This window comes from Pinus tabuliformis, chromosome 8, assembly GCF_031772625.1.
Source record: "Pinus tabuliformis cultivar Carrire ecotype Pingquan chromosome 8, CPIR1, whole genome shotgun sequence".
Classification (NCBI taxonomy): Eukaryota; Viridiplantae; Streptophyta; class Pinopsida; order Pinales; family Pinaceae; genus Pinus; species Pinus tabuliformis.
Genome location: NC_142294.1, coordinates 433,487,225 through 433,510,840, shown reverse-complemented (window position 1 = coordinate 433,510,840; position 23,616 = coordinate 433,487,225). Strand labels below are relative to the sequence as shown.

The 23,616-nt window shown below is 36.5% G+C and overlaps 1 protein-coding gene across 3 annotated transcripts; it reads left to right on the top strand.

Moving 5' to 3' along the window:
- The first annotated feature begins 11,671 nt into the window (after positions 1–11,671).
- On the top strand, positions 11,672–23,616 carry LOC149235914 (uncharacterized). Of its 3 annotated transcripts, none has more exons than XM_089372278.1 (3): positions 11,672–12,314; positions 14,421–14,632; positions 15,437–23,616. In XM_089372278.1, exon 3 carries the CDS (start codon positions 22,418–22,420, stop codon positions 23,453–23,455), a length of 1,038 nt encoding a protein of 345 aa, XP_089228404.1. In that variant the 5' UTR covers positions 11,672–12,314; positions 14,421–14,632; positions 15,437–22,417; the 3' UTR covers positions 23,456–23,616. The 3 variants fall into 3 exon arrangements, with proteins under 3 accessions (XP_089228404.1, XP_089228403.1, XP_089228405.1); XM_089372277.1 differs by lacking the exon at positions 11,672–12,314 and adding an exon at positions 12,331–14,211; XM_089372279.1 differs by lacking the exon at positions 11,672–12,314 and adding an exon at positions 14,201–14,252.

The window sequence follows — 23,616 nt, the reverse complement described above, 5'->3', positions numbered from 1 at the left end:
GAACTCTTGATGGACCCTGGGAGAGACTTGCACAACACCAAGGCTCAGGTTGTATTTGTTCCTTTTGTTACCTATTAATGCAAATGAGTCCATTCTTCTCAATAACTTGTTATTTATGAGTTGTTTCATGTACTCCTTGGTCTATGCGTTAAATATGTTTTATTCTATGAGATTATCAAGTGCTATTTAATCGTTTGATTGTTAGTGTATGCAGGTTTCAAAGTGAAGGAGGAGCTCATTCGGATCAGCGGAGCTGGACTGCTACAACAGCGTTGGATTACAGGTAGGATCTAAACACTTGATTTCCCATATAGTAAATTCATGTTTAGAGAAGGATTGCTCTTGTTTGTCTTGTTTGTCACTAGAGAGTCTTAGGCTCCTAGGGAGGTTGGTTGTGTCCGCACAATCGACTCTTTCCGCCTGACAGACCCTAAAGGCCTTCTCGAACGTAGGACCTTAGGTACGTACCCTCAACATTAGAATTTGCTTACAGTAAAGATAATGGCTGTGTGTGTGTTTCTTTGAATAAGCAATTTTCAGTCTGGTAGAGTCTTAACCCAAAGGACCCTAGGGGTACTTTCCCCTCAACCACATGGCACTACCATTAGGTGTTATCATTCCACTAGCCCTCGGTGCCTCCACCTCTCAGAAGTTATCAACCAATATGGTCTCTAGTGGATTTATGGGCCTTGTAAGGCGCAACCATTGTTCTATGATTATCAGTTAGCAAGCCTCATGGGATTTTTAGTAGGGTTATCATTAGAGTTGTCCTCTTTCATTATGAGTTAGCAAGCCTCATGGGTTTCTCAGTTGAGCTATCATTAGAGCTTACTTTATGATTATCAATTAGCAAGCCTCATGGGTTTCTCAGTGAGGCTATCACTAGATATTATTTTCTACTTCAATTCTCTCGGTCCTTATATATTTTCCTTCCCTCTCAACAATCCTCTTGCTCACTAGGAGCCTATGAGCTTCCCCTTTTTCATGTTCCCCTCTTTTACCCTTGTGCATAGTGAATCGTCTATAAGTACTTAAACCCACTAACTCATATCTTTTGCATTCACCAACTCAATAAACTTAAGTTAAAACATAAAATGCCCTAAATAAATTATGGATCATGCTCAAACTATGTCAAAAACAAATCTCAAGATTTAATAGTTGGATATGAATTGTTACATTGTTCTAGACTTTCAATAAGTCATTATAGACTTCCCAACTCAATAAGTCTTTACAGGTTTCACTTTAACATATCCACAAATATAATTGAATTTCCTTTGTTAGATATTTCTCACCTTCTTATCTAGCACTAACTCTAATATATATATATAATCATGAATGATGTTTTGGTGTTGCTATGTTAATTTTACCCAGCTAGATTTAATAAATAATTTATTATTAAAATCATGATGTCCCCCTTATTAAAGTAAAATGTTATTAGACATCTTTAATGGACAATAACTATAATGGGTCTTACTACATTATCTGCGATAATCAGAAATAGTGGTGAAGAATATAAATATTAAAAAGATAAAATTGATCTCAATGATCGGTCTCTCTGTAATCAGAATATAAATACTAAAAGAAAAGTTATTGAATAGGTCAGATTCCAATTTCAAAGTGCTCAATGTACAACTTTGGTCATACCAGTGCTACTTTTTCACTTCCCCATTATTCATTTACAGCTGGTGATCAACTTATCCCTTCCCTCATCTATGGGGAAGAGCTATCCAAAGAATCTATATATGTTTGTGTATCGCTCCAAAGAATCATCAGATTTAGTGCGTCCCCTCTCATTTTGTGGAGAAAAATCAGCGCCATGGAGCGTGGCGTGATAAAGGTCAGCAATAGCTAGAGTTATGTGTTTTTTATGGCCCTAAAAGTGGATTTTGTGTCTCATTTAATTCCTTTTCAGGACTGAATGGATCTCTTTAATTTAATTTGCATGATATTTTAGTTTTATTGATACAAATCTAACCCTATATATATATATATATATATATATATATATATATATATATATATATATATATATATATATATATATTTATTTATTTATTTGGATGATGATGTTAGTTCATAGACTCCGATGGCTTCACTCGGTGTTTAGTGGTTCGCAAGAAATCCAAAGATCCTCCTGCTATCTCTTTTTCAGAGTTGACACAATATGTTGGCAGGGTGTTTGAGTTGGCAGAATCAACGGTGATACACATTAACTACAAGAAAGATGGAGACGAAGTGGTTGTAGAGGAGGATATGGGGTGGTAGGAGACATGCTACAGTCTGTCCAATCGTGAAGTGCTGGTCGTGGATGTGCAAATTAAATTACCTGTCCTTCCTGATACTAAAAAGGTGGTGTAGCAACAGATCACCACTACTCCACGCTCCTCATACCAACAAAGTGTTGTGCCAACGGATCACCATTACCTTACGCATCATGGATAATTATTATTGTATTGAGCATCCCATTTATTTTACTATCTCTTGTACCTCATTACATATATCCTTGTCATCATGTAATAATTAGTCTACATGTTCTTAGTATACATAACCCCTACTTTAATTATAATTATGTTAATAATGATTATTATGATTTAATGTATAATTGAGGTTATATTATAGCATGTGTCTGATTATTTTAGTGCTTTGTAGTTAGTTTCCAAGAACGCATTAAGAGTAGTGGAAATGTTATGACTTTTTTAACCAATATTGTTGTGAGAGCATATTCTAAGCAATGTGGATATCTAGGATTTTAGAAATCCTAGGGTCTTCCATCTTCTATAATTGTCACCTTTCCTTCAATGTTTGGTCTATTAATCTCTCCACATATTTCTTTTTCTCGATATTGTGGAGTTGTGTAGCCTCTATGGCCGTAACTACAATGAACTTTTCAATTGATTCTTCACTCACTATTTCGATTTGTTCAATATCGGAACTGTCGTGGCTTAAGCTTTAGATATTTCATGAAGTATAGGATGATGGAGGCGAAGCTGAATAGGATTCTCAAAGCTTGGAATTCCTATTCATCTATCATTCTCATAGCCACATCCCACATCCTTCTACCTAATTCCATGGTTTTGGTCAACATTTCTTTGATTTCTTCATGTTCTGATTTCCAAGCATTAATCAAAGATCAATCCCTCCTTTTTTACTCCTTGCTTAATCATGGAAATGAATCTAAAACTTCCACGTGGTCTTTTTTCCACTTAATAATTTATTCAAGGGATTGCATTTCCTATGGGCTTATGATTGAGCATCCATCTGACCGGTTACTTATTCCATCTATGATAAGCAACCTTGAACTTGTTGCAATTTTTCTATAAAGGAAATTTGTGTTATTTAAAATTTAGTATTGATTATAATCACCTGGGATATTTCAGTACATAGAGGTTAATTTGAGTTATTTGTGGTTGTTCAATCCTTTTATTCATTTTCTATGTATGACTTTCATTCAACTTTTTTAGCTCATTAAGCTGAGCTTCTTTGAGTTGCACTATTTATTTTCTTTGTTGATCCTTGACATATTATGATAATTGTCTACATTGTGTTTCTAATCTTTTTTGTCTATATGGATCCAATTTTTGCCTTTAGTCTTTGAATTGTTGTTGTAGCAACTACACTTTTTGATTCAATTTCTCCATGTATAGGGACAAACTATGGGTGGTAGCTTTATCTATTGTAGCTATATCTCATAGTATTGAGATTATGTCTATTGTAGCCTTTTAGTTTCTCTACCGTACTATACTCTAGATTGTCCTCTACTTTGGGATTCCTTGAGCAACTTCTTCTTCCATAGTGGGTTTTATCTTTATCCTCTTTAGGGAACTGCAGATAATGCTTCCTTGGATTTGTTGTAATAATAGTCTCATAGCTTAATGACTTCATCTAGCTCCCTACGATGACTTGAAGGAGGTGTTGCACTGATTTTCTTAGTAATTAGAAAGATGGAGAAAATTGAACTCTCTAGTATAACAAGCTCTTACAATAGGGTAACCATGGACACATGTAGCTCGAATTTATTTCTGCCAAAAATATTATGGGGAATATTTTGTCTCCTTCCCCTTTTCAATATCTTTCCTTGGTACACTTGTCTCCACCTATAGTTCATCATAATCAATGGTTATATGTCCAATATCAGTAGCTTCGATATCAGTGGCCTCTATCTCAAAGGAATGTTTATCCCTTTATTTTTCTATTTTCTCTATTTTCAAAAACTAGAGAGGTGGTACTTCCTCCTATTCTCTTAATTTCATTCTTAGCTTTGCTTCTTCATAGGTGAGCACATCCTGGAATATTAAGTCATTAGGGATAGACTCATGTTCACAAGGGTAATTAAGCTTTGTGGGTTTGTATTTCTCTTTCACCATGCTATGGGGGTCATGCTTTTGGAAGTTGTAGGTGAGGAGCTTGAGCTCCTTGATGTTGTAGGTATATTTTAGTTTTTAAGGGAATTTCATTAGAGTTTAATAATCTATTCTTATATGGAAACCCAACCAAGACCTATAATTTTTATTTTCAATTGTTGATGCTACCAGAGTTCTTATACTCTGATATGAAATCTCTCAAATCATGATCTTGCCAGGTATCAAGTGAAGAGTAACTGAATAGCTAAATATTCTATATGCCATTATTGATTCCCCTAATGGAATTTTTTGCCTCTTCATATGGATGTTAGAAATATTAAAAAGATTTGATGGACTTCGGCGATAAACTAGTCACAAATTTCATTAAAGAACTTGTGGTAGTGATCAATCCACAATTCTTAACATTACTTATGTACAGGTGATTGGGGTATTGTTGGAGTCCATTTCCAATTGATTCCTGGGAACTCATTTACGACACATAAAACATCTAAACGATAAGCCGACATATAAAATGAGGGGCTTTTATTTCTAGAGAGATCCTTCACTTTCGAAAGAGCTCTAACTATATTTCTTGACAAAAGATATACCAGTTAAATATACGATTTGTTGAGATTATCTCGACTGCTAATGTAGTCATTCTATCTTGAAGTAGGAGAAATTAAACTCAGCATAGAGTCAGTTGATCATTGCAATGAGGTTTCTGAAAGGTTCCTTCAAGTGTGAAAGACAACAATTTCTTGTTGGTGTGTTTTTGAAAGATTCATCATCCAACCACCATCCTTTTACAGTTTGGACGAATTTGGGATGGGTTACAAAGAAACCATTGAAAACTTGTATGTTCAATTTGTATTAATCTTTAGGGACGTGTTTTAGATATTGTATCAATTAAATATTTTTGATGCCTTCATGCAAAAAATATTATGAGCTTCATGATATAAAATTCATAAAAAAAAGAAAGTAAATTTTAACATAGTTACTTTGAGCATAATCTAACTAAGTACAAGAAAGCCTTCTAGCCACAAGTTTAAGCTTTAGTGTTGGGAGAGGATATTGAGCTAAAGAATAGTGCAATTACATAGCACTTACCATGCAAAATTGACCTTATCCTAGCTTTTCCTTGGGCTTTTAGAGAGTCCTTCCAAAAGGGCTAAAAAAATGAACCCTTTAAAAAAATTTAAAATATCAAAATCACTAGTCAATCACTAAGATTAGATTAATTTTTTATATTTTAAAACAAGGGAAATATTTTTAATAACTCGTAAATATTTTTTTAAGTTTATGAAAGTAGATAGTTTCATAGAATATTGAAGTTATAATAAAATAAGATTGATTATAATTAGATGACGGGGTCCAAAAGATGAAAACTATTTTTTAAGATTTTAAAGTTGGGATTATGGACACTATGACCATTGCATCTGCTACACCTTTCCATTTATGATCCATTTAATCGTTGATCCTATAGGTCCCATTGAATCTAAGTGGTCATTTTTGAGGTAGATACCAAGTTACCAACCTATCTAACAAGCCTATCCAATCTCCATCACTCTAGCTTTCCCATCAAGTTATTAATTTTCCACCTAATATTTGCACTTCATAGCATTTGGCTCAACCTTATGGTTCTTATTCATTATACCACATGATTTCACTCTCAAGTCTCTAGTGGATTTATGGGCCTTGTAAGGCACAACCATTGTTCTGTGATTATCAGTTAGCAAGCCTCATGGGGTTTTTAGTGGGGTTATCATTAGAGTTTGATGTAGGAGCATCCAGCACCAAAGCAAGCGAACGTGGGCCATGGGAAAAAAGACACAGGAAAGTCTGCTTTAAAGCAGAAAAAACAGATTTAAAGTGGATTTAAAGCAGTTGTTAACAGCCATGCACGCTTTTGGAGAGCTTTCATTGGAGAAAAAGCAGGAGAGGATAGGATCGATCCTTCCTAAGACTTCTTATATAAATGTAATGCGATAGGGGTGTAATAGATATCTTATTTGTGAGGAAAATTGTGAGTGGGCAAGATGTAAACGAGCGTGACCTCGTTTCTAAGGCTGAAATGCCTTAATTTTGTAACTGTTTTATATAATTTATAAGAGCCAGTTCGAGTGTTATTTGTATATGCATGTGTTGTGTGTTTATTAATCGACATCGATCACTTGAAAGATCGACGCAATGCGTTTGTTAGATTCATAATTGAGGATTGAATCATGCGTCTTAACTCATTGAATATATGTATAGCTCATCTTAGGTTTCTGCTATTCTATTTCTCTGTGTTGGGCGTGAAAAAATTAACCTCGCTTATCGATTCATTTGGCCGGTGATCTGTGCCAGTACGAAAGCAACAGGGGTGTTCAGTGCAAAGTGAGGATTAGCGATGAAGCCATTGTACTGTGGAAACATAGAATACGAGGCTCGACAGTCAGAAATTGAGCGTTTATTTGGAAAATATGGAAGAGTCGAAAGGTTCGATATGAAATCAGGATATGCTTTCATCTACATGGAAGATGAGCAAGATGCCGAGGATGCAATACGAGGGCTTGATGATTCAAAATTTGGCAGGCAGCAACGTCGGCTAAGTGTGGAGTGGAAGAAGCCTGCTGATCGAGCCTTCCGCCGATCTGAGGATGGAAGAAGGTCTGTTACAGGTTTGAGTGTTTTAAGTAAAAGAGTATACAGATCAGAGTTGGGTTATGTGGGCCGCGGATGTCTATAGCGGTGCCCGTATTATTTTAAAATCCATATATTGTTATTACTGTTCTAGACTTACATTGCATGCTTGCGACGATGATTAAGGGATGTTCGATTTAATGAAGATCCACATTCTAAAAGTTAAACCGCTTCCGATAAGGCCTTGTGGGCCCATAACCCACAGGCCCAGGCTCGAGATTTTTACATGAAAAGGGATTTTGGCTTACACCAAGATCTCATTTTCATCAGGTGGTATCAGAGCAGGTTAAGTTTGCTGCGAGAAGAAGGATTCTAGAGAGAAGGAAGGAAAATGCAAGAAGAAGAAGCAGGAGGCACAGTTGTGTTAAAGCTGGAGAGTTTATGGTCTTGCCGTTGTGCAGATGGCGGCAGCAGAAGGTAAGAAGATTTGCAGAAACCTAGAGCAAGGTGTGCTCAATTGGTTCCAGAGAAGAGAACCAGAAGGATGCCAAAAGACTGAGTGCGGAGAGCTTGGTGAGGTATCATGTAGCAGGAGGAGACTGTTACTACAGAGGTTTGGTTGCAGCTCACTGAAGACCATGAAGGCAATTCCACTGAAGGATTGAACCAGTGGGTAGAATTGCTAAGGACAAGAAGAAGCATATGACCAGGAGGTCATAAATTTTTGTGCCTCGGGAGTCTGATGCAGGAGCATCCAGCACCAAAGCAAGCGAACGTGGGCCATGGGAAAAAAAACAGAGGAAAGTCTGCTTTAAAGCAGAAAAACAGATTTAAAGTGGATTTAAAGCAGTTGTTAACAGCCATGCACGCTTTTGGAGAGCTTTCGTTGGAGAAAAAGTAGGAGAGGATAGGATCGATTCTTCCTAAGACTTCTTATATAAATGTAATGCGATAGGGGTGTAATAGATATCTTATTTGTGAGGAAAATTGTGAGTGGGCAAGATGTAAACGAGCGTGAGCTCGTTTCTAAGGCTGAAATGCCTTAATTTTGTAACTGTTCTATATAATTTATAAGAGCCAGTTTGAGTGTTATTTGTATATGCATGTGTTGTGTGTTTATTAATCGACATCGATCACTTGAAAGATCGACGCGATGCGTTTGTTAGATTCATAATTGAGGATTGAATCATGCGTCTTAACTGATTGAATATATGCATAGCTCATCTTAGGTTTCTGCTATTCTATTTCTCTGTGTTGGGCGTGAGCGATTAACCTCGCTTATCGATTCATCCGGCCGGCGATCTGTGCCAGTATGAAAGCAACAGGGGTGTTCAGTGCAAAGTGAGGATTAGCGATGAAGCCATTGTACTGTGGAAACATAGAGTACGAGGCTCGGCAGTCAGAAATTGAGCGTTTATTTGGAAAATATGGAAGAGTCGAAAGGGTCGATATGAAATCAGGATATGCTTTCATCTACATGGAAGATGAGCAAGATGCCGAGGATGCAATACGAGGGCTTGATGATTCAAAATTTGGCAGGCAACGGCGTCGGCTAAGCGTGGAGTGGAAGAAGCCTGCTGATCGAGGTTTCCGCCGATCTGAGGATGGAAGAAGGTCTGTTACAGGTTTGAATGTTTTAAGTAAAAGAGTATACAGATCGGAGTTGGGTTATGTGGGCCGCCGATGTCTATAGCGGTGCCCGTATTATTTTAAAATCCATATATTGTTATTACTGTTCTAGACTTACATTGCATGCTTGCGACGATGATTAAGGGATGTTCAATTTAATGAAGATCCACGTTCTAAAAGTTAAACCGCTTCCGATAAGGCCTTGTGGGCCCATAACCCACAGGCCCAGGCTCGAGATTTTTACATGAAAAGGGATTTTGGCTTACACCAAGATCTCATTTTCATCATGTGGTATCAGAGCAAGTTAATTTTGCTGCGAGAAGAAGGATTCCAGAGAAAAGGAAGGAAAATGCAAGAAGAAGAAGCAGGAGGCACAATTGTGTTAAAGCTGGAGAGTTTATGGTCTTACCGTTGTGCAGATGGCGGCAGCGGAAGGTGAGAAGATTTGCAGAAACCTAGAGCAAGGTGTGCTCAATTGGTTCCAAAGAAGAGAACCAGAAGGATGCCAAAAGACCGAGTGTGGAGAGCTTGGTGAGGTATCATGTAGCAGGAGGAGACTGTTATTGCAGAGGTTTGGTTGCAGCTCACTGAAGACCATGAAGGCAATTCCACTGAAGGATTGAACCAGTGGGTAGAATTGCTAAGGACAAGAAGAAGCATATGACCAGGAGGTCATAAATTTTTGTGCCTCGAGAGTCTGATGCAGGAGCATCCAGCACCAAAGCAAGCGAACGTGGGCCACGGGAGAAAAACAGAGGAAAGTCTGCTTTAAAGCAGAAAAACAGATTTAAAGTGGATTTAAAGCAGTTGTTAACAGCCATGCACGCTTTTGGAGAGCTTTCGTTGGAGAAAAAGTAGGAGAGGATAGGATCGATCCTTCCTAAGACTTCTTATATAAATGTAATGCGATAAGGGTGTAATAGATATCTTATTTGTGAGGAAAATTGTGAGTGGGAAAGATGTAAACGAGCGTGAGCTCGTTTCTAAGGCTGAAATGCCTTAATTTTGTAACTGTTCTATATAATTTATAAGAGCCAGTTCGAGTGTTATTTGTATATGCGTGTGTTGTGTGTTTATTAATCGACATCGATCACTTGAAAGATCGACGCGATGCGTTTGTTAGGTTCATAATTGAGGATTGAATCATGCGTCTTAACTGATTGAATATATGCATAGCTCATCTTAGGTTTCTGCTATTCTATTTCTCTGTGTTGGGCGTGAGCGATTAACCTCGCTTATCGATTCATTCGGCCGACAATCTGTGCCAGTACGAAAGCAACAGGGGTGTTCAGTGCAAAGTGAGGATTAGTGATGAAGCCATTGTACTGTGGAAACATAGAGTACGAGGCTCGACAATCAGAAATTGAGTGTTTATTTGGCAAATATGGAAGAGTCGAAAGGGTCGATATGAAATCAGGATATGCTTTCATCTACATGGAAGATGAGCAAGATGCCGAGGATGCAATACGAGGGCTTGATGATTCAAAATTTGGCAGGCAACGGCATCGGCTAAGTGTGGAGTGGAAGAAGCCTGCTGATCGAGCCTTCCACCGATCTGAGGATGGAAGAAGGTCTCTTACAGGTTTGAATGTTTTAAGTAAAAGAGTATACAAATCGGAGTTGGGTTATGTGGGCCGCCGATGTCTATAGCGGTGCCCGTATTATTTTGTAATCCATATATTGTTATTACTGTTCTAGACTTACATTGCATGCTTGCGACGATGATTAAGGGATGTTCGATTTAATGAAGATCCACGTTCTAAAAGTTAAACCGCTTCCGATAAGGCCTCGTGGGCCCATAACCCACAGGCCCATGCTCGAGATTTTTACATGAAAAGGGATTTTGGCTTACACCAAGATCTCATTTTCATCAGAGTTGTCCTCTTTCTTATGAGTCTTCAAGCCTCATGGGTTTCTCATTTGGGCTATCATTAGAGCTTACTTTAGGATTATCAATTAGCAAGCTTCATGGGTTTCGTAGTCTCCCTATCACCACCCTATCACCAGAGATTATTTTCTACTTCAATTCTCCGGGTCCTTATATATTTTCCATCCCTCTCAACAATCCTTTAGCTCACTAGGAGCCTATGAGCTTCCCCTTTTTCATGTACCCCTCTTTTACCCTTGTGTATAGTGAATAGTACTTAAACCTACTAACTGCACTAAGCCCATTAAACCCACTAAGTCAACCCATGACTGATATTTAAAACAAACAAATCCTCAGGCAATCTTCTTCCTCAAGCAATGGAATATGTGTCACTCTCTCACCCATTTTAAACTTTATAGTTACACATTTACAAGGAAAATGTTTTACAAGGGGAATTACACACTCAATTAAAAACATTAATAACATTTACAATGTCACAACCAAGTTTGATATTGATGTTATGCAAATGTCTTTCATCTCAATAGCCTATTCCCTTTGCTACTTTTAAACCATCCAATCGCAAGTTCACAAGGTATTCATAACCTAATATCATAAAATAGATTAGTGTGAATCAACATATAGGTTTACAATGTCACAACCAAGTATGATATTGATGTTATGCAAATATCATTTCAATAGCCTATTCCCTTTGCTACTTTTAAACCATCCAATAACAAGTTCACACAGTCTTCATAACCTAATATCATAAAAAAGATTAGTGTGAATCAACATATAAATGTAAAAATATTTTTGGTTACCAAATTATAGTTTTTCACAACACACATATAACTTTGAATTAGGATTTATGACTATGAAATAAGTTGATGAAAACATACAACTTGTAATTAAATAATGATGATTTCATTATCTTATATTTATTTATTTTATACATAAATCATATATCTTTCCATGAAAAAAATTAATATCAAAATTATATAAAATATTTTTTCTTTAATTATAAAAAAAACATTAAAACAAATATTCTATTATAAATAAATACTTTAAATTTTAAAATAATAATAATAATAATAATAATATATTTACTTTTAAATCTTAAAATAATTACGCCGTAAGGCGTTCCTATGAGAAAGACATGTCTAAAATGTGACGTGTGCAATCCTAATCCATTGATTCTGTATGTTACATGATTGGAGTGTTTTCTGCCGTTAGTTTTATCTGTTTTTTCCATAGAAAAATAGTTTTTTTCCATGGTAATGGGGCATGAAAGGCCAGGCGTGGTTTGATGGCGATGAGATTCTTCCGCTGGCAATGAGACTCTTCGCAGAGACTCTTCATGTCTTTATTCCCTACTCTTTGTACCTATTTGAAGGCTATGTGGAAAATCTGATGCATTGTTTTTTCTTATTCCCACCTGCCTCGCGAATCGCACGCTCCTTCGGCCTATCCATGTCCATAGCAACCCTGTGCGCTCCTTGGAGGGATTTGATGTCAAAATTGCTTTCTGGGTAAATTACCAGTGTTGTTTATCCCATATCCTTTTCCAGTTGCTATATAGGTTAATGTTAGTAATAAGACGCAGCACATTGTTTCACATGTGTATCCTTCCTCTGAGTCGGCATTAAAACTCGAGGAAAACTAGTAAGAATGCTATGATTTAGAAACTTCCTCTGAGTCGGCATTAAAACTCGAGGAAAACTAGTAAGAAGGCTATGATTTAGAAACATTACAGACACATGGGCCATTATTTGCGGATATCTGGTGAAAAAACACAGAAAATAGGCACGCGTTTGTAAGACGAAAGAAAGTTTGGGGTCGGCCGGCCTTCACATTTTTCGGTTCGTTCCTCTGCCTATTCTTAACTCTCTGGTTTCCTTGCTCATTTTTTATTAATGACTGTCTCTTATTGAAGTTCTTAAAGCATTTTACATGGTATGATAGTGACCCAAATTAGGACTTGTAGGCTTCTAATTTATATACGGATCTGATACAGTAATTACTAGAAATGCAATCAAGTATGGCATCAATTTATGAAGATTAATATGTAAATTCCATGGGATTCAAGTATAGTTCCAAGTCTGGTATGAGATTCAGTTGGTCAGATTGGTGCGGGTAGGAGTCAATGGGAGCCGATCAACATCTGGATGCAATTTATAGACCACGGTATAAGGGAATTCTTTCGGCTTAGTTGTTATCTTCAATTTAGTAAACACGTCTTGCAGAATTTTATAATTCTGGATCATGTCATGCTCTGTTTTTGCATCGAAATTTACCTGCAATGTAGCAAATTCCAAAGGGTCATCAAATACTTCAATCAATGAATCATCAGACTTGAAATTTTTTATTAAAACTATTCATCGTTAAGTGCTTCATATCTTAACTACTCGAAGAGCAGGTTTATTCATCAAACATGAAATGCATGCACTTTTCAGCCCTGGTGAGGTGGGTAGGAGTGATCCATCAACTCTTTGTATGTAAAGTGATGTGTTTAATTGTGCATCGAATCCAGACGGTGCATTAGGTCCATTGACTATGAACACCAGCACAGACCCTCTAAACTCCGGTCTAATATCAGGGTTTTGAGATTAAGGCTGGAGATCATATTGCTCAGTTAATTATTGAGAAAATTCTCATCTCGCAGGTTCTGGAAGTGGAGGATTTGGATTCCACTTTCAGGGGAGTTTGTGGGTTTGGGTCTACGGGGGTTTAAATGTAATTTTTTGATGACGCTCGTTTATGGTTTTTAACTCTTCGTGCCTGTTTAGAAGGCCATGTATAGGCGAAAATTGCTTCCATATTATCTCATTTTTGTAAAATGGATGGCAATTGGAATACCTGTGAGAAACTCTTTGTTCTTTCTTCATCAATAAATCTGGAAAATGATTTCTGTACAAGGAATTAGTGTTTTCTGAAGAGGCACAGGGCATAACACTTTCGAAGTTTTTACCTCATCCTGCTTTCATGACTCTTTTCAAGAAACAGATAGACTCTGTCTTTAAGATAAGCAGAAACTTAACATTTTTCAATAGGTAGCCACAGAAATAATACATCTAAACCAAAAAATAAGAAAGGTATTCCATGGTTTTACTCTTTCCATCATCTTTGTACGAAATTGGGTGTGGTCGAACCGACAGGCCCATAAGTTTATGAATATATTTATGTGGTTTCCCAGAAATGTCAACTAACGCAGTAGACCCCATGAGAATTGTGCTTCAAGTCTGCTACGCACATTGGGGGAGGGGTCATCTAGAACAGTGTCCGGGCCACTAGGGAAAATAAGTCTGCCACATGGACAGGCCGAGGTTGGAGTAAACAATTGCATGTTTATCTGGTACAAGGGATAACGCCAAAACTATAAGGATGAGAATGATGTTTTTGGATTTTTTTCCCACCATTATCACCCACTTGCCTGCGACTGGATGGCTTCCCGAAAAGCAGGACGAGTGAATCCACCAGTGAAAGGTCAGAGGATAATGATAGGTATTCCAGTGAAAGTGATGTTGGATACGTGGTAGGAGACCCTGGGCTCAGAAATCTCAGGATGCCACGACCCATCAACTACAGGCCACGTCATCCATCCAGCTGATGGACAGACTCCTTGAACCGACCTCCAGAAATCGCATCCCACCACCATCTTAAAAATCACTGTGCTGCTTCTATGGGTGTTAAATATTCATGCAATTGTCATACATAGTTTCTGCAGATAAATAACTGAACAATTCATTTCAGTGAGAGGTATGAGCTTTCATGTAGTTTATCTGGATCTATCACAATGAGTAATTTTGGGTTGAATATTTCAAATTAGTCAGTGTAGTTTATTATCAAGATAATAAAAAATTAACAGTATGATTTATTATAGGAACAATATAGAGTTAACTTTTTGTTATATGTTATTTTAGCATTAATGTTGATAAAGTTTTTTTTGTTCTATGTTATTTTGACAGAAATTTTAGTTGATAGAGTGCAATGAGGGTGAGCTGTAATGGCTGTCGAGTTCTGCGAAAGGGTTGCAGCGATTCATGTGAGCTGCGGCCATGCCTTCAGTGGATAAAGACCTCTGAATCCCAGGCAAATGCAACAGTGTTTCTGGCCAAGTTCTATGGACGCTCAGGGCTCATGAATCTCGTAAACTCTGGCCCTGAGTTTTTAAGGCCGAGTAAGTATCTGTTCGAAATTTTTTACTGAATGAATCAAGCATTGTATTATACTCAATGGGAAAAAAAGCCACTACGGTTTACTTATTTCAAGTTTGAATTAGCCCATTGACACTTCAATGGTGATAGTTTAGTTATGTAAATTGTGAAATTTGTTGATAACAAATTAAATTTAAATGAGATAGTTTTAAATTAGATATATAATTTAATTTAAAAAAATTAAAAATTACTCCAAATTAAGTGTATATATCAATTCAAATAAGTTGAAAATAAATATCAGAACTTACTGATTGAAAATAAACATCAGAACTTATTGAGTTTACTCTTTAAACAAATAGATAATATTCAAATAAGCTTAGCACCTACAGGTATAAATTCTGACAGGTGCACCATCTCTAGCTGTTTGTTTCCCTGGAGAGATGGTGCCCAGAGAGATTTTATGTCTCAGCCTTACGCTGGCCATGAATTTTATATGTTGGTAATACACTTACAGGCAAGGGGAAGAATGATTTTCTCAACAGAGGCAAGTGGTATTTGAGCTGAGATTTTGTTCTCATGTATAGTAATACTATTGATACATTAAATTATACCATTTGCAGGAAATTATTTTAATGTACCAGCTGCAGGAAAAAAATCTGATCGGATTATTTCTGAATGTAGATGTATTATTCCTGTGTTTAGATTTACTGTGCTTTAGATTTACCATGCTGATGTATTTTAGTTTGCTCTAACAGTGTATTATTTTTAGGTTTAGATGTATTATTTCAAGACCAATCCAATCTAGCCTAATTCAAATCATCATGCAGAAGCAATAAAAATGGGAAACATCCAAGTCAGTAGAAACATTCCCAACAATAGCTGAAAGGAACAATGTGGGACAAGACAATATCCACGACCCATTATGGTAATCGTGCATTTATGCACCACCCTCTATCACGGTCAGACAATGTTTCATGTCAAATTGTGATCAAACTGTGTAATCTTGAAGGTGGAACGTAATTTATGACTATTAAAATTGTCAAGCTGAAGAATTGACCCAGCCACAAAATATTAAAAGTTGGAAACAGCATTTATGGTTCCTTTTTGAACATTCTGTCTTATTCATTTACATCTTGGATTACACTCAAAGTACAGAAAATGAAGATAGTTTGTTCAACAAAATGCCATCTCAATGTATAGATAAAGAAGGTTGTTTGTTCAACAAAATGTCATTTCCCTTAAATGAATGTCACACCTCAAACATCTATTTGGTCTATTCTGTTTCAACTTTCAACTTGATCACAAACATTTTTCTTGGCTGGAATAGGTTTTATCAGATCTCTTGTGCTTCTAATGTGTAATACAAAACAAGTCTGCATAAGGTGCATCTGGAAATAGTAGTTACAACAAAAGTCCAATACCTTGTCTATCTTCAATTTAATAAACACGTCTTGCAGAATTTTATAATTCTGGATCATGTCATACTCTGTTTTTGCATTGAAATTTACCTGCAATGTAGCAAATTCCAAAGGGTCATCAAATACTTCAATCAGTGAATCATCAGACTTGAAATTTTTTATTAAAACTATTCATCATTAAGTGCTTCATATCTTAACTACTCGAAGAGCAGGTTTATTCATCAAACTTGAAATGAATGCACTTTTCAGCCCTGGTGAGGTGGGTAGGAGTGATCCATCAACTCTTTGTATGTAAAGTGATGTGTTTAATTGTGTATCGAATCCAGACGGTGCATTAGGTCCATTGACTATGAACACCAGCACAGACCCTCTAAACTCCGGTCTAATATGCACCTGCAGGTTGAAAAATCTCAAGTACCAAGGTCACTTGTGTAAACTCGAGATATTTATCCTCACCTGAGCAACCTCTAGGTGCATATCAGACGTGCGTTTATGAGGGTATGTGCTAGTAAATATAGTATCATAGATTCTCCATAGATTTCAAACATTATAGGCAGAGTGAATCATCAAAAGACGAGCAGCGATTCAGACCAACAACCTGAGCATGGATTCAAATAGAATTACATGGCAATTGTGCTCAAAAGCCATTGTGAGTTTTATTTAATTTAAACCTTGTGCATGGAGACAACTCCTGGGTGAACCATGTCTATCATTTGGTATTGAACAGCTCCTGATGCAGCCTGTATATATACACATAACCATCATCCTCATTTCAGAAATCAAGATAGACGTTGGACGTTGGTGCTGGTGTCATAGATGCAGATTACCATGGTCCAGTGAGTTTTGTTCTCTTCAATCACTTTGATCAGGGTTTTGAGATTAAGCCTGGAGATCATATTGCTCAGTTTTGTAATTTTTTGATGACGCTCGTTTATGGTTTTTAACTCTTCGTGCCTGTTTAGAAGGCCATGTATAGGCGAAAATTGCTTCCATATTATCTCATTTTTGTAAAATGGATGGCAATTGGAATACCTGTGAGACACTCTTTGTTCTTTCTTCATCAATAAATCTGGAAAATGATTTCTGTACAAGGAATTAGTGTTTTCTGAAGAGGCATAGGGCATAACACTTTCGAAGTTTTTACCTCATCCTGCTTTCATGACTCTTTTCAAGAAACAGATAGACTCTGTCTTTAAGATAAGCAGAAACTTAACATTTTTCAATAGGTAGCCACAGTTGGATGCATTGCCTCGACATTTTTATAATTCTGCTGAGGGAAGGGTTTAGTTTATGAAAGTGATAGAAAAATTAATAAAACTTGAGATAAATATAATGCCTCAAATAGACCTGTGTCATTCTTGTATCTTATGATTTGGTGTATTTAACTTGGAAAGATACACCTTCAAAACAAATGGTTACAAATGCCATCAGATGTATCTATAACATTGCCTTCACGTGAAAACTTATTGATTGCTTTGTTAACATCTTTCTTTCTTAAATTCCTGATGTTCACGAAGTTGAAGCAATGGAGTTTTTCTTTTAGCCTTTGCTTTGTCTTTTATTTTTGTTGCATGTTATGAACTAGATAAAAATGAAAATTCAGTTTGTTATGGTGATAAACAAGATACTGCTTCAATGGAGTTTTTCTTTTAGCCTTTGCTTTGTCTTTTATTTTTGTTGCATGTTATGAACTAGATAAAAATGAAAATTCAGTTTGTTATAGTGATAAGCAAGATACTGAAACCTTAGAAACCTTACAGACACATGGGACATCGGGGTTACCTTGACTAGCAATAAGGGGCACCAAGACACCATGAAGAGGTCTTACATTAGAGAAGTCACCGGGGGATAGTGGGTCAATGAACCATCCTTCATGGCATTTCTACAGATCTGATACAGTAATTACTAGAAATGCAATCAAGTATGGCATCAATTTATGAAGATTAATATGTAAATTCCATGGGATTCAAGTATAGTTCCAAGTCTGGTATGAGATTCAGTTGGTCAGATTAGTGTGGGTAGGAGTCAATGGGAGCCGATCAATATCTGGATGCAATTTATAGACCACAGTATAAGGGAATTCTTTCTGCTTAGTTGTTATATTGCTATCTAAGTTGGTCACCAGGATTTGATGCTCATGGCCGCAAGACCAATCCAATCTAGCCTAATTCAAAGGCCGAGTAAGTATCTGTTCGAAATTTTTTACTGAATGAATCAAGCATTGTATTATACTGAATGAGAAAAAAAGCCACTACGGTTTACTTATTTCAAGTTTGAATTAGCCCATTGACACTTCAATGGTGATAGTTTAGTTATGTAAATTGTGAAATTTGTTGATAACAAATTAAATTTAAATGAGATAGTTTTAAATTAGATATATAATTTAATTTTAAAAAATTAAAAATTACTCCAAATTAAGTGTATATATCAATTCAAATAAGTTGAAAATAAATATCAGAACTTACTGATTGAAAATAAACATCAGAACTTATTGAGTTTACTCTTTAAACAAATAGATAATATTCAAATAAGCTTAGCACCTACAGGTATAAATTCTGACAGGTGCACCATCTCTAGCTGTTTGTTTCCCTGGAGAGATGGTGCCCAGAGAGATTTTATGTCTCAGCCTTACGCTGGCCATGAATTTTATATGTTGGTAATACACTTGCAGGCAAGGGGAAGAATGATTTTCTCAACAGAGGCAAGTGGTATTTGAGCTGAGATTTTGTTCTCATGTATACTAATACTATTGATACATTAAATTATACCATTTGCAGGAAATTATTTTAATGTACCAACTGCAGGAAAAAAATCTGATCGGATTATTTCTGAATGTAGATGTATTATTCCTGTGTTTAGATTTACTGTGCTTTAGATTTACCATGCTGATGGATTTTAGTTTGCTCTAACAGTGTATTATTTTTAGGTTTAGATGTATTATTTCAAGACCAATCCAATCTAGCCTAATTCAAATCATCATGCAGAAGCAATAAAAATGGGAAACATCCAAGTCAGTAGAAACATTCCCAACAATAGCTGAAAGGAACAATGTGGGACAAGACAATAGCCACGACCGATTATGGTAATCGTGCATTTATGCACCACCCTCTATCACGGTCAGACAATGTTTCATGTCAAATTGTGATCAAACTGTGTAATCTTGAAGGTGGAACGTAATTTATGACTATTAAAATTGTCAAGCTGAAGAATTGACCCAGCCACAAAATATTAAAAGTTGGAAACAACATTTATGGTTCCTTGTTGAACATTCTGTCTTATTCATTTACATCTTGGATTACACTCAAAGTACAGAAAATGAAGATAGTTTGTTCAACAAAATGCCATCTCAATGTATAGATAAAGAAGGTTGTTTGTTCAACAAAATGTCATTTCCCTTAAATGAATGTCACACCTCAAACATCTATTTGGTCTATTCTGTTTCAACTTTCAACTTGATCACAAACATTTTTCTTGGCTGGAATAGGTTTTATCAGATCTCTTGTGCTTCTAATGTGTAATACAAAACAAGTCTGCATAAGGTGCGTCTGGAAATAGTAGTTACAACAAAAGTCCAATACCTTGTCTATCTTCAATTTAGTAAACACGTCTTGCAGAATTTTATAATTCTGGATCATGTCATACTCTGTTTTTGCATTGAAATTTACCTGCAATGTAGCAAATTCCAAAGGGTCATCAAATACTTCAATCAATGAATCATCAGACTTGAAATTTTTTATTAAAACTATTCATCATTAAGTGCTTCATATCTTAACTACTCGAAGAGCAGGTTTATTCATCAAACTTGAAATGAATGCACTTTTCAGCCCTGGTGAGGTGGGTAGGAGTGATCCATCAACTCTTTGTATGTAAAGTGATGTGTTTAATTGTGTATCGAATCCAGACGGTGCATTAGGTCCATTGACTATGAACACCAGCACAGACCCTCTAAACTCCGGTCTAATATGCACCTGCAGGTTGAAAAATCTCAAGTACCAAGGTCACTTGTGTAAACTCGAGATATTTATCCTCACCTGAGCAACCTCTAGGTGCATATCAGACGTGCGTTTATGAGGGTATGTGCTAGTAAATATAGTATCATAGATTCTCCATAGATTTCAAACATTATAGGCAGAGTGAATCATCAAAAGACGAGCAGCGATTCAGACCAACAACCTGAGCATGGATTCAAATAGAATTACATGGCAATTGTGCTCAAAAGCCATTGTGAGTTTTATTTAATTTAAACCTTGTGCATGGAGACAACTCCTGGGTGAACCATGTTTATCATTTGGCATTGAACAGCTCCTGATGCAGCCTGTATATATACACATAACCATCATCCTCATTTCAGAAATCAAGATAGACGTTGGACGTTGGTGCTGGTGTCATAGATGCAGATTACCATGGTCCAGTGAGTTTTGTTCTCTTCAATCACTTTGATCAGGGTTTTGAGATTAAGCCTGGAGATCATATTGCTCAGTTTTGTAATTTTTTGATGACGCTCGTTTATGGTTTTTAACTCTTCGTGCCTGTTTAGAAGGCCATGTATAGGCGAAAATTGCTTCCATATTATCTCATTTTTGTAAAATGGATGGCAATTGGAATACCTGTGAGAAACTCTTTGTTCTTTCTTCATCAATAAATCTGGAAAATGATTTATGTACAAGGAATTAGTGTTTTCTGAAGAGGCATAGGGCATAACACTTTCGAAGTTTTTACCTCATCCTGCTTTCATGACTCTTTTCAAGAAACAGATAGACTCTGTCTTTAAGATAAGCAGAAACTTAACATTTTTCAATAGGTAGCCACAGTTGGATGCATTGCCTCGATATTTTTATAATTCTGCTGAGGGAAGGGTTTAGTTTATGAAAGTGATAGAAAAATTAATAAAACTTGAGATAAATATAATGCCTCAAATAGACCTGTGTCTTTCTTGTATCTTATGATTTGGTGTATTTAACTTGGAAAGATACACCTTCAAAACAAATGGTTACAAATGCCATCAGATGTATCTATAACATTGCCTTCACGTGAAAACTTATTGATTGCTTTGTTAACATCTTTCTTTCTTAAATTCCTGATGTTCACGAAGTTGAAGCAATGGAGTTTTTCTTTTAGCCTTTGCTTTGTCTTTTATTTTTGTTGCATGTTATGAACTAGATAAAAATGAAAATTCAGTTTGTTATGGTGATAAGCAAGATACTGCTTCAATGGAGTTTTTCTTTTAGCGTTTGCTTTGTCTTTTATTTTTGTTGCATGTTATGAACTAGATAAAAATGAAAATTCAGTTTGTTATAGTGATAAGCAAGATACTGAAACCTTAGAAACCTTACAGACACATGGGACATCGGGGTTACCTTGACTAGCAATAAGGGGCACCAAGACACCATGAAGAGGTCTTACATTAGAGAAGTCACCGGGGGATAGTGGGTCAATGAACCATCCTTCATGGCATTTCTACAGATCTTATACAATAATTACCAGAAATGCAATCAAGTATGGCATCAATTTATGAAGATTAATATGTAAATTCCATGGGATTCAAGTATAGTTCCAAGTCTGGTATGAGATTCAGTTGGTCAGATTAGTGTGGGTAGGAGTCAATGGGAACCGATCAACATCTGGATGTAATTTATAGACCACGGTATAAGGGAATTCTTTCTGCTTAGTTGTTATATTGCTATCTAAGTTGGTCACCAGGATTTGATGCTCATGGCTGCAAGACCAATCCAATCTAGCCTAATTCAAATCATCATGCAGAAGCAATAAAAATGGGAAGCATCCAAGTCAGTAGAAACATTCCCAACAATAGCTGAAAGGAACAATGTGGGACAAGACAATAGCCAAGATCGATTATGGTAATCGTGCATTTATGCACCACCCTCTATCACGGTCAAACAATGTTTCATGTCAAATTGTGATCAAACTGTGTAATCTTGAAGGTGGAACGTAATTTATGACTATTAAAATTGTCAAGCTGAAGAATTGACCCAGCCACAAAATATTAAAATTTGGAAACAACATTTATGGTTCCTTGTTGAACATTCTGTCTTATTCATTTACATCTTGGATTACACTCAAAGTACAGAAAATGAAGATAGTTTGTTCAACAAAATGCCATCTCAATGTATAGATAAAGAAGGTTGTTTGTTCAACAAAATGTCATTTCCCTTAAATGAATGTCACACCTCAAACATCTATTTGGTCTATTCTGTTTCAACTTTCAACTTGATCACAAACATTTTTCTTGGCTGGAATAGGTTTTATCAGATCTCTTGTGCTTCTAATGTGTAATACAAAACAAGTCCGCATAAGGTGCGTCTGGAAATAGTAGTTACAACAAAAGTCCAGGAAGAACTCAAGCATATAAGATACATACTAATCGATGAAATGAGCTTCATTGGGCCAAAGCTTCTCAGCCATATTGATGAACGTCTTCGCGAGGCATTTCCCCACCAAAGAAACACTCCTTTCGGTCGTTGTTCCATAATATTGGTTGGTGATCTCGGTCAGCGACCACCCGTCAAAGACATACCTCTATATGCAGGGACGAGCCACAGAAGCGCACTATGGAACACCTTCAACACAGTCATCACATTAGACACAATATTTCGTCAACAAGGCGACGATATCCAACAGGTTACTTTCAGGAACATTCTCCAGAACATTAGAGATGCACATCCAACAATCACCGACTACAACATACTCATGTCGCGCACAGATTCCTTTTTATCAGAAGAAGAAATATGTTCATTCCATGATTCCATGCATCTATTTCCAACAAATGCTCAAACAATGGTCCATAATAAGCAAATGATGAAATCTCTAAACACTCCTATCGCACGGTCCATTGCTGAAGATGACAACACATATTCCAATAATTCCTCTGAAGACGAGCAACTTGAACGAATTGTATTACTATGCAATGGCGAAAAAGTTATGTTGACTTCCAACCTTTGGGTTTCAGCCGGCCTTGTTAATGGTTCCCTCGGAAAAATTGTGACCATCTTTTACAAAGATTCAACTGCACCACCCCAAATTCCAACATTTGTTGTTGTAGATTTCCCCAAATACATTGGGCCTCCTTGGGATGAAAGAAACCCCACTCACTTGCCTATTCCAGCAGTAAAAAGAAATGGTCGTACACAAATTCCACTGAAGATGGCTTGGGCTTTAACCATACATAAATCTCAAGGTATGACGCTTCCAAAAGCAACAATTGACATTGGAAAAACAGAACGTCAAGGTCTCACATTCACAGCTATTTCAAGAGTGCCTTCTCTACAAGTTCTTCGGATTAACCCCGCATTCAGTTTCGATCGTTACAATAAAACGAAGGACAACAAAAACATTGCTCGCAGAAAAAACGCCGAAGAAATTCTCCGTTCAATGCCGCCCCCAGATAATCTGCTCCAACCCATACTTTGACTTCACCAAAAGGTTTCCTCCATTTATTTACCTCATTCTATTTCATAACATACTTTTCATATCTTTTAACAACAACCAACTTTAATGAATATTAGTAAATAAGCAAATATTTGAATGTCTTTATATTGTCTGTACATCTCATTCTAACCTTTTCTTTCTTT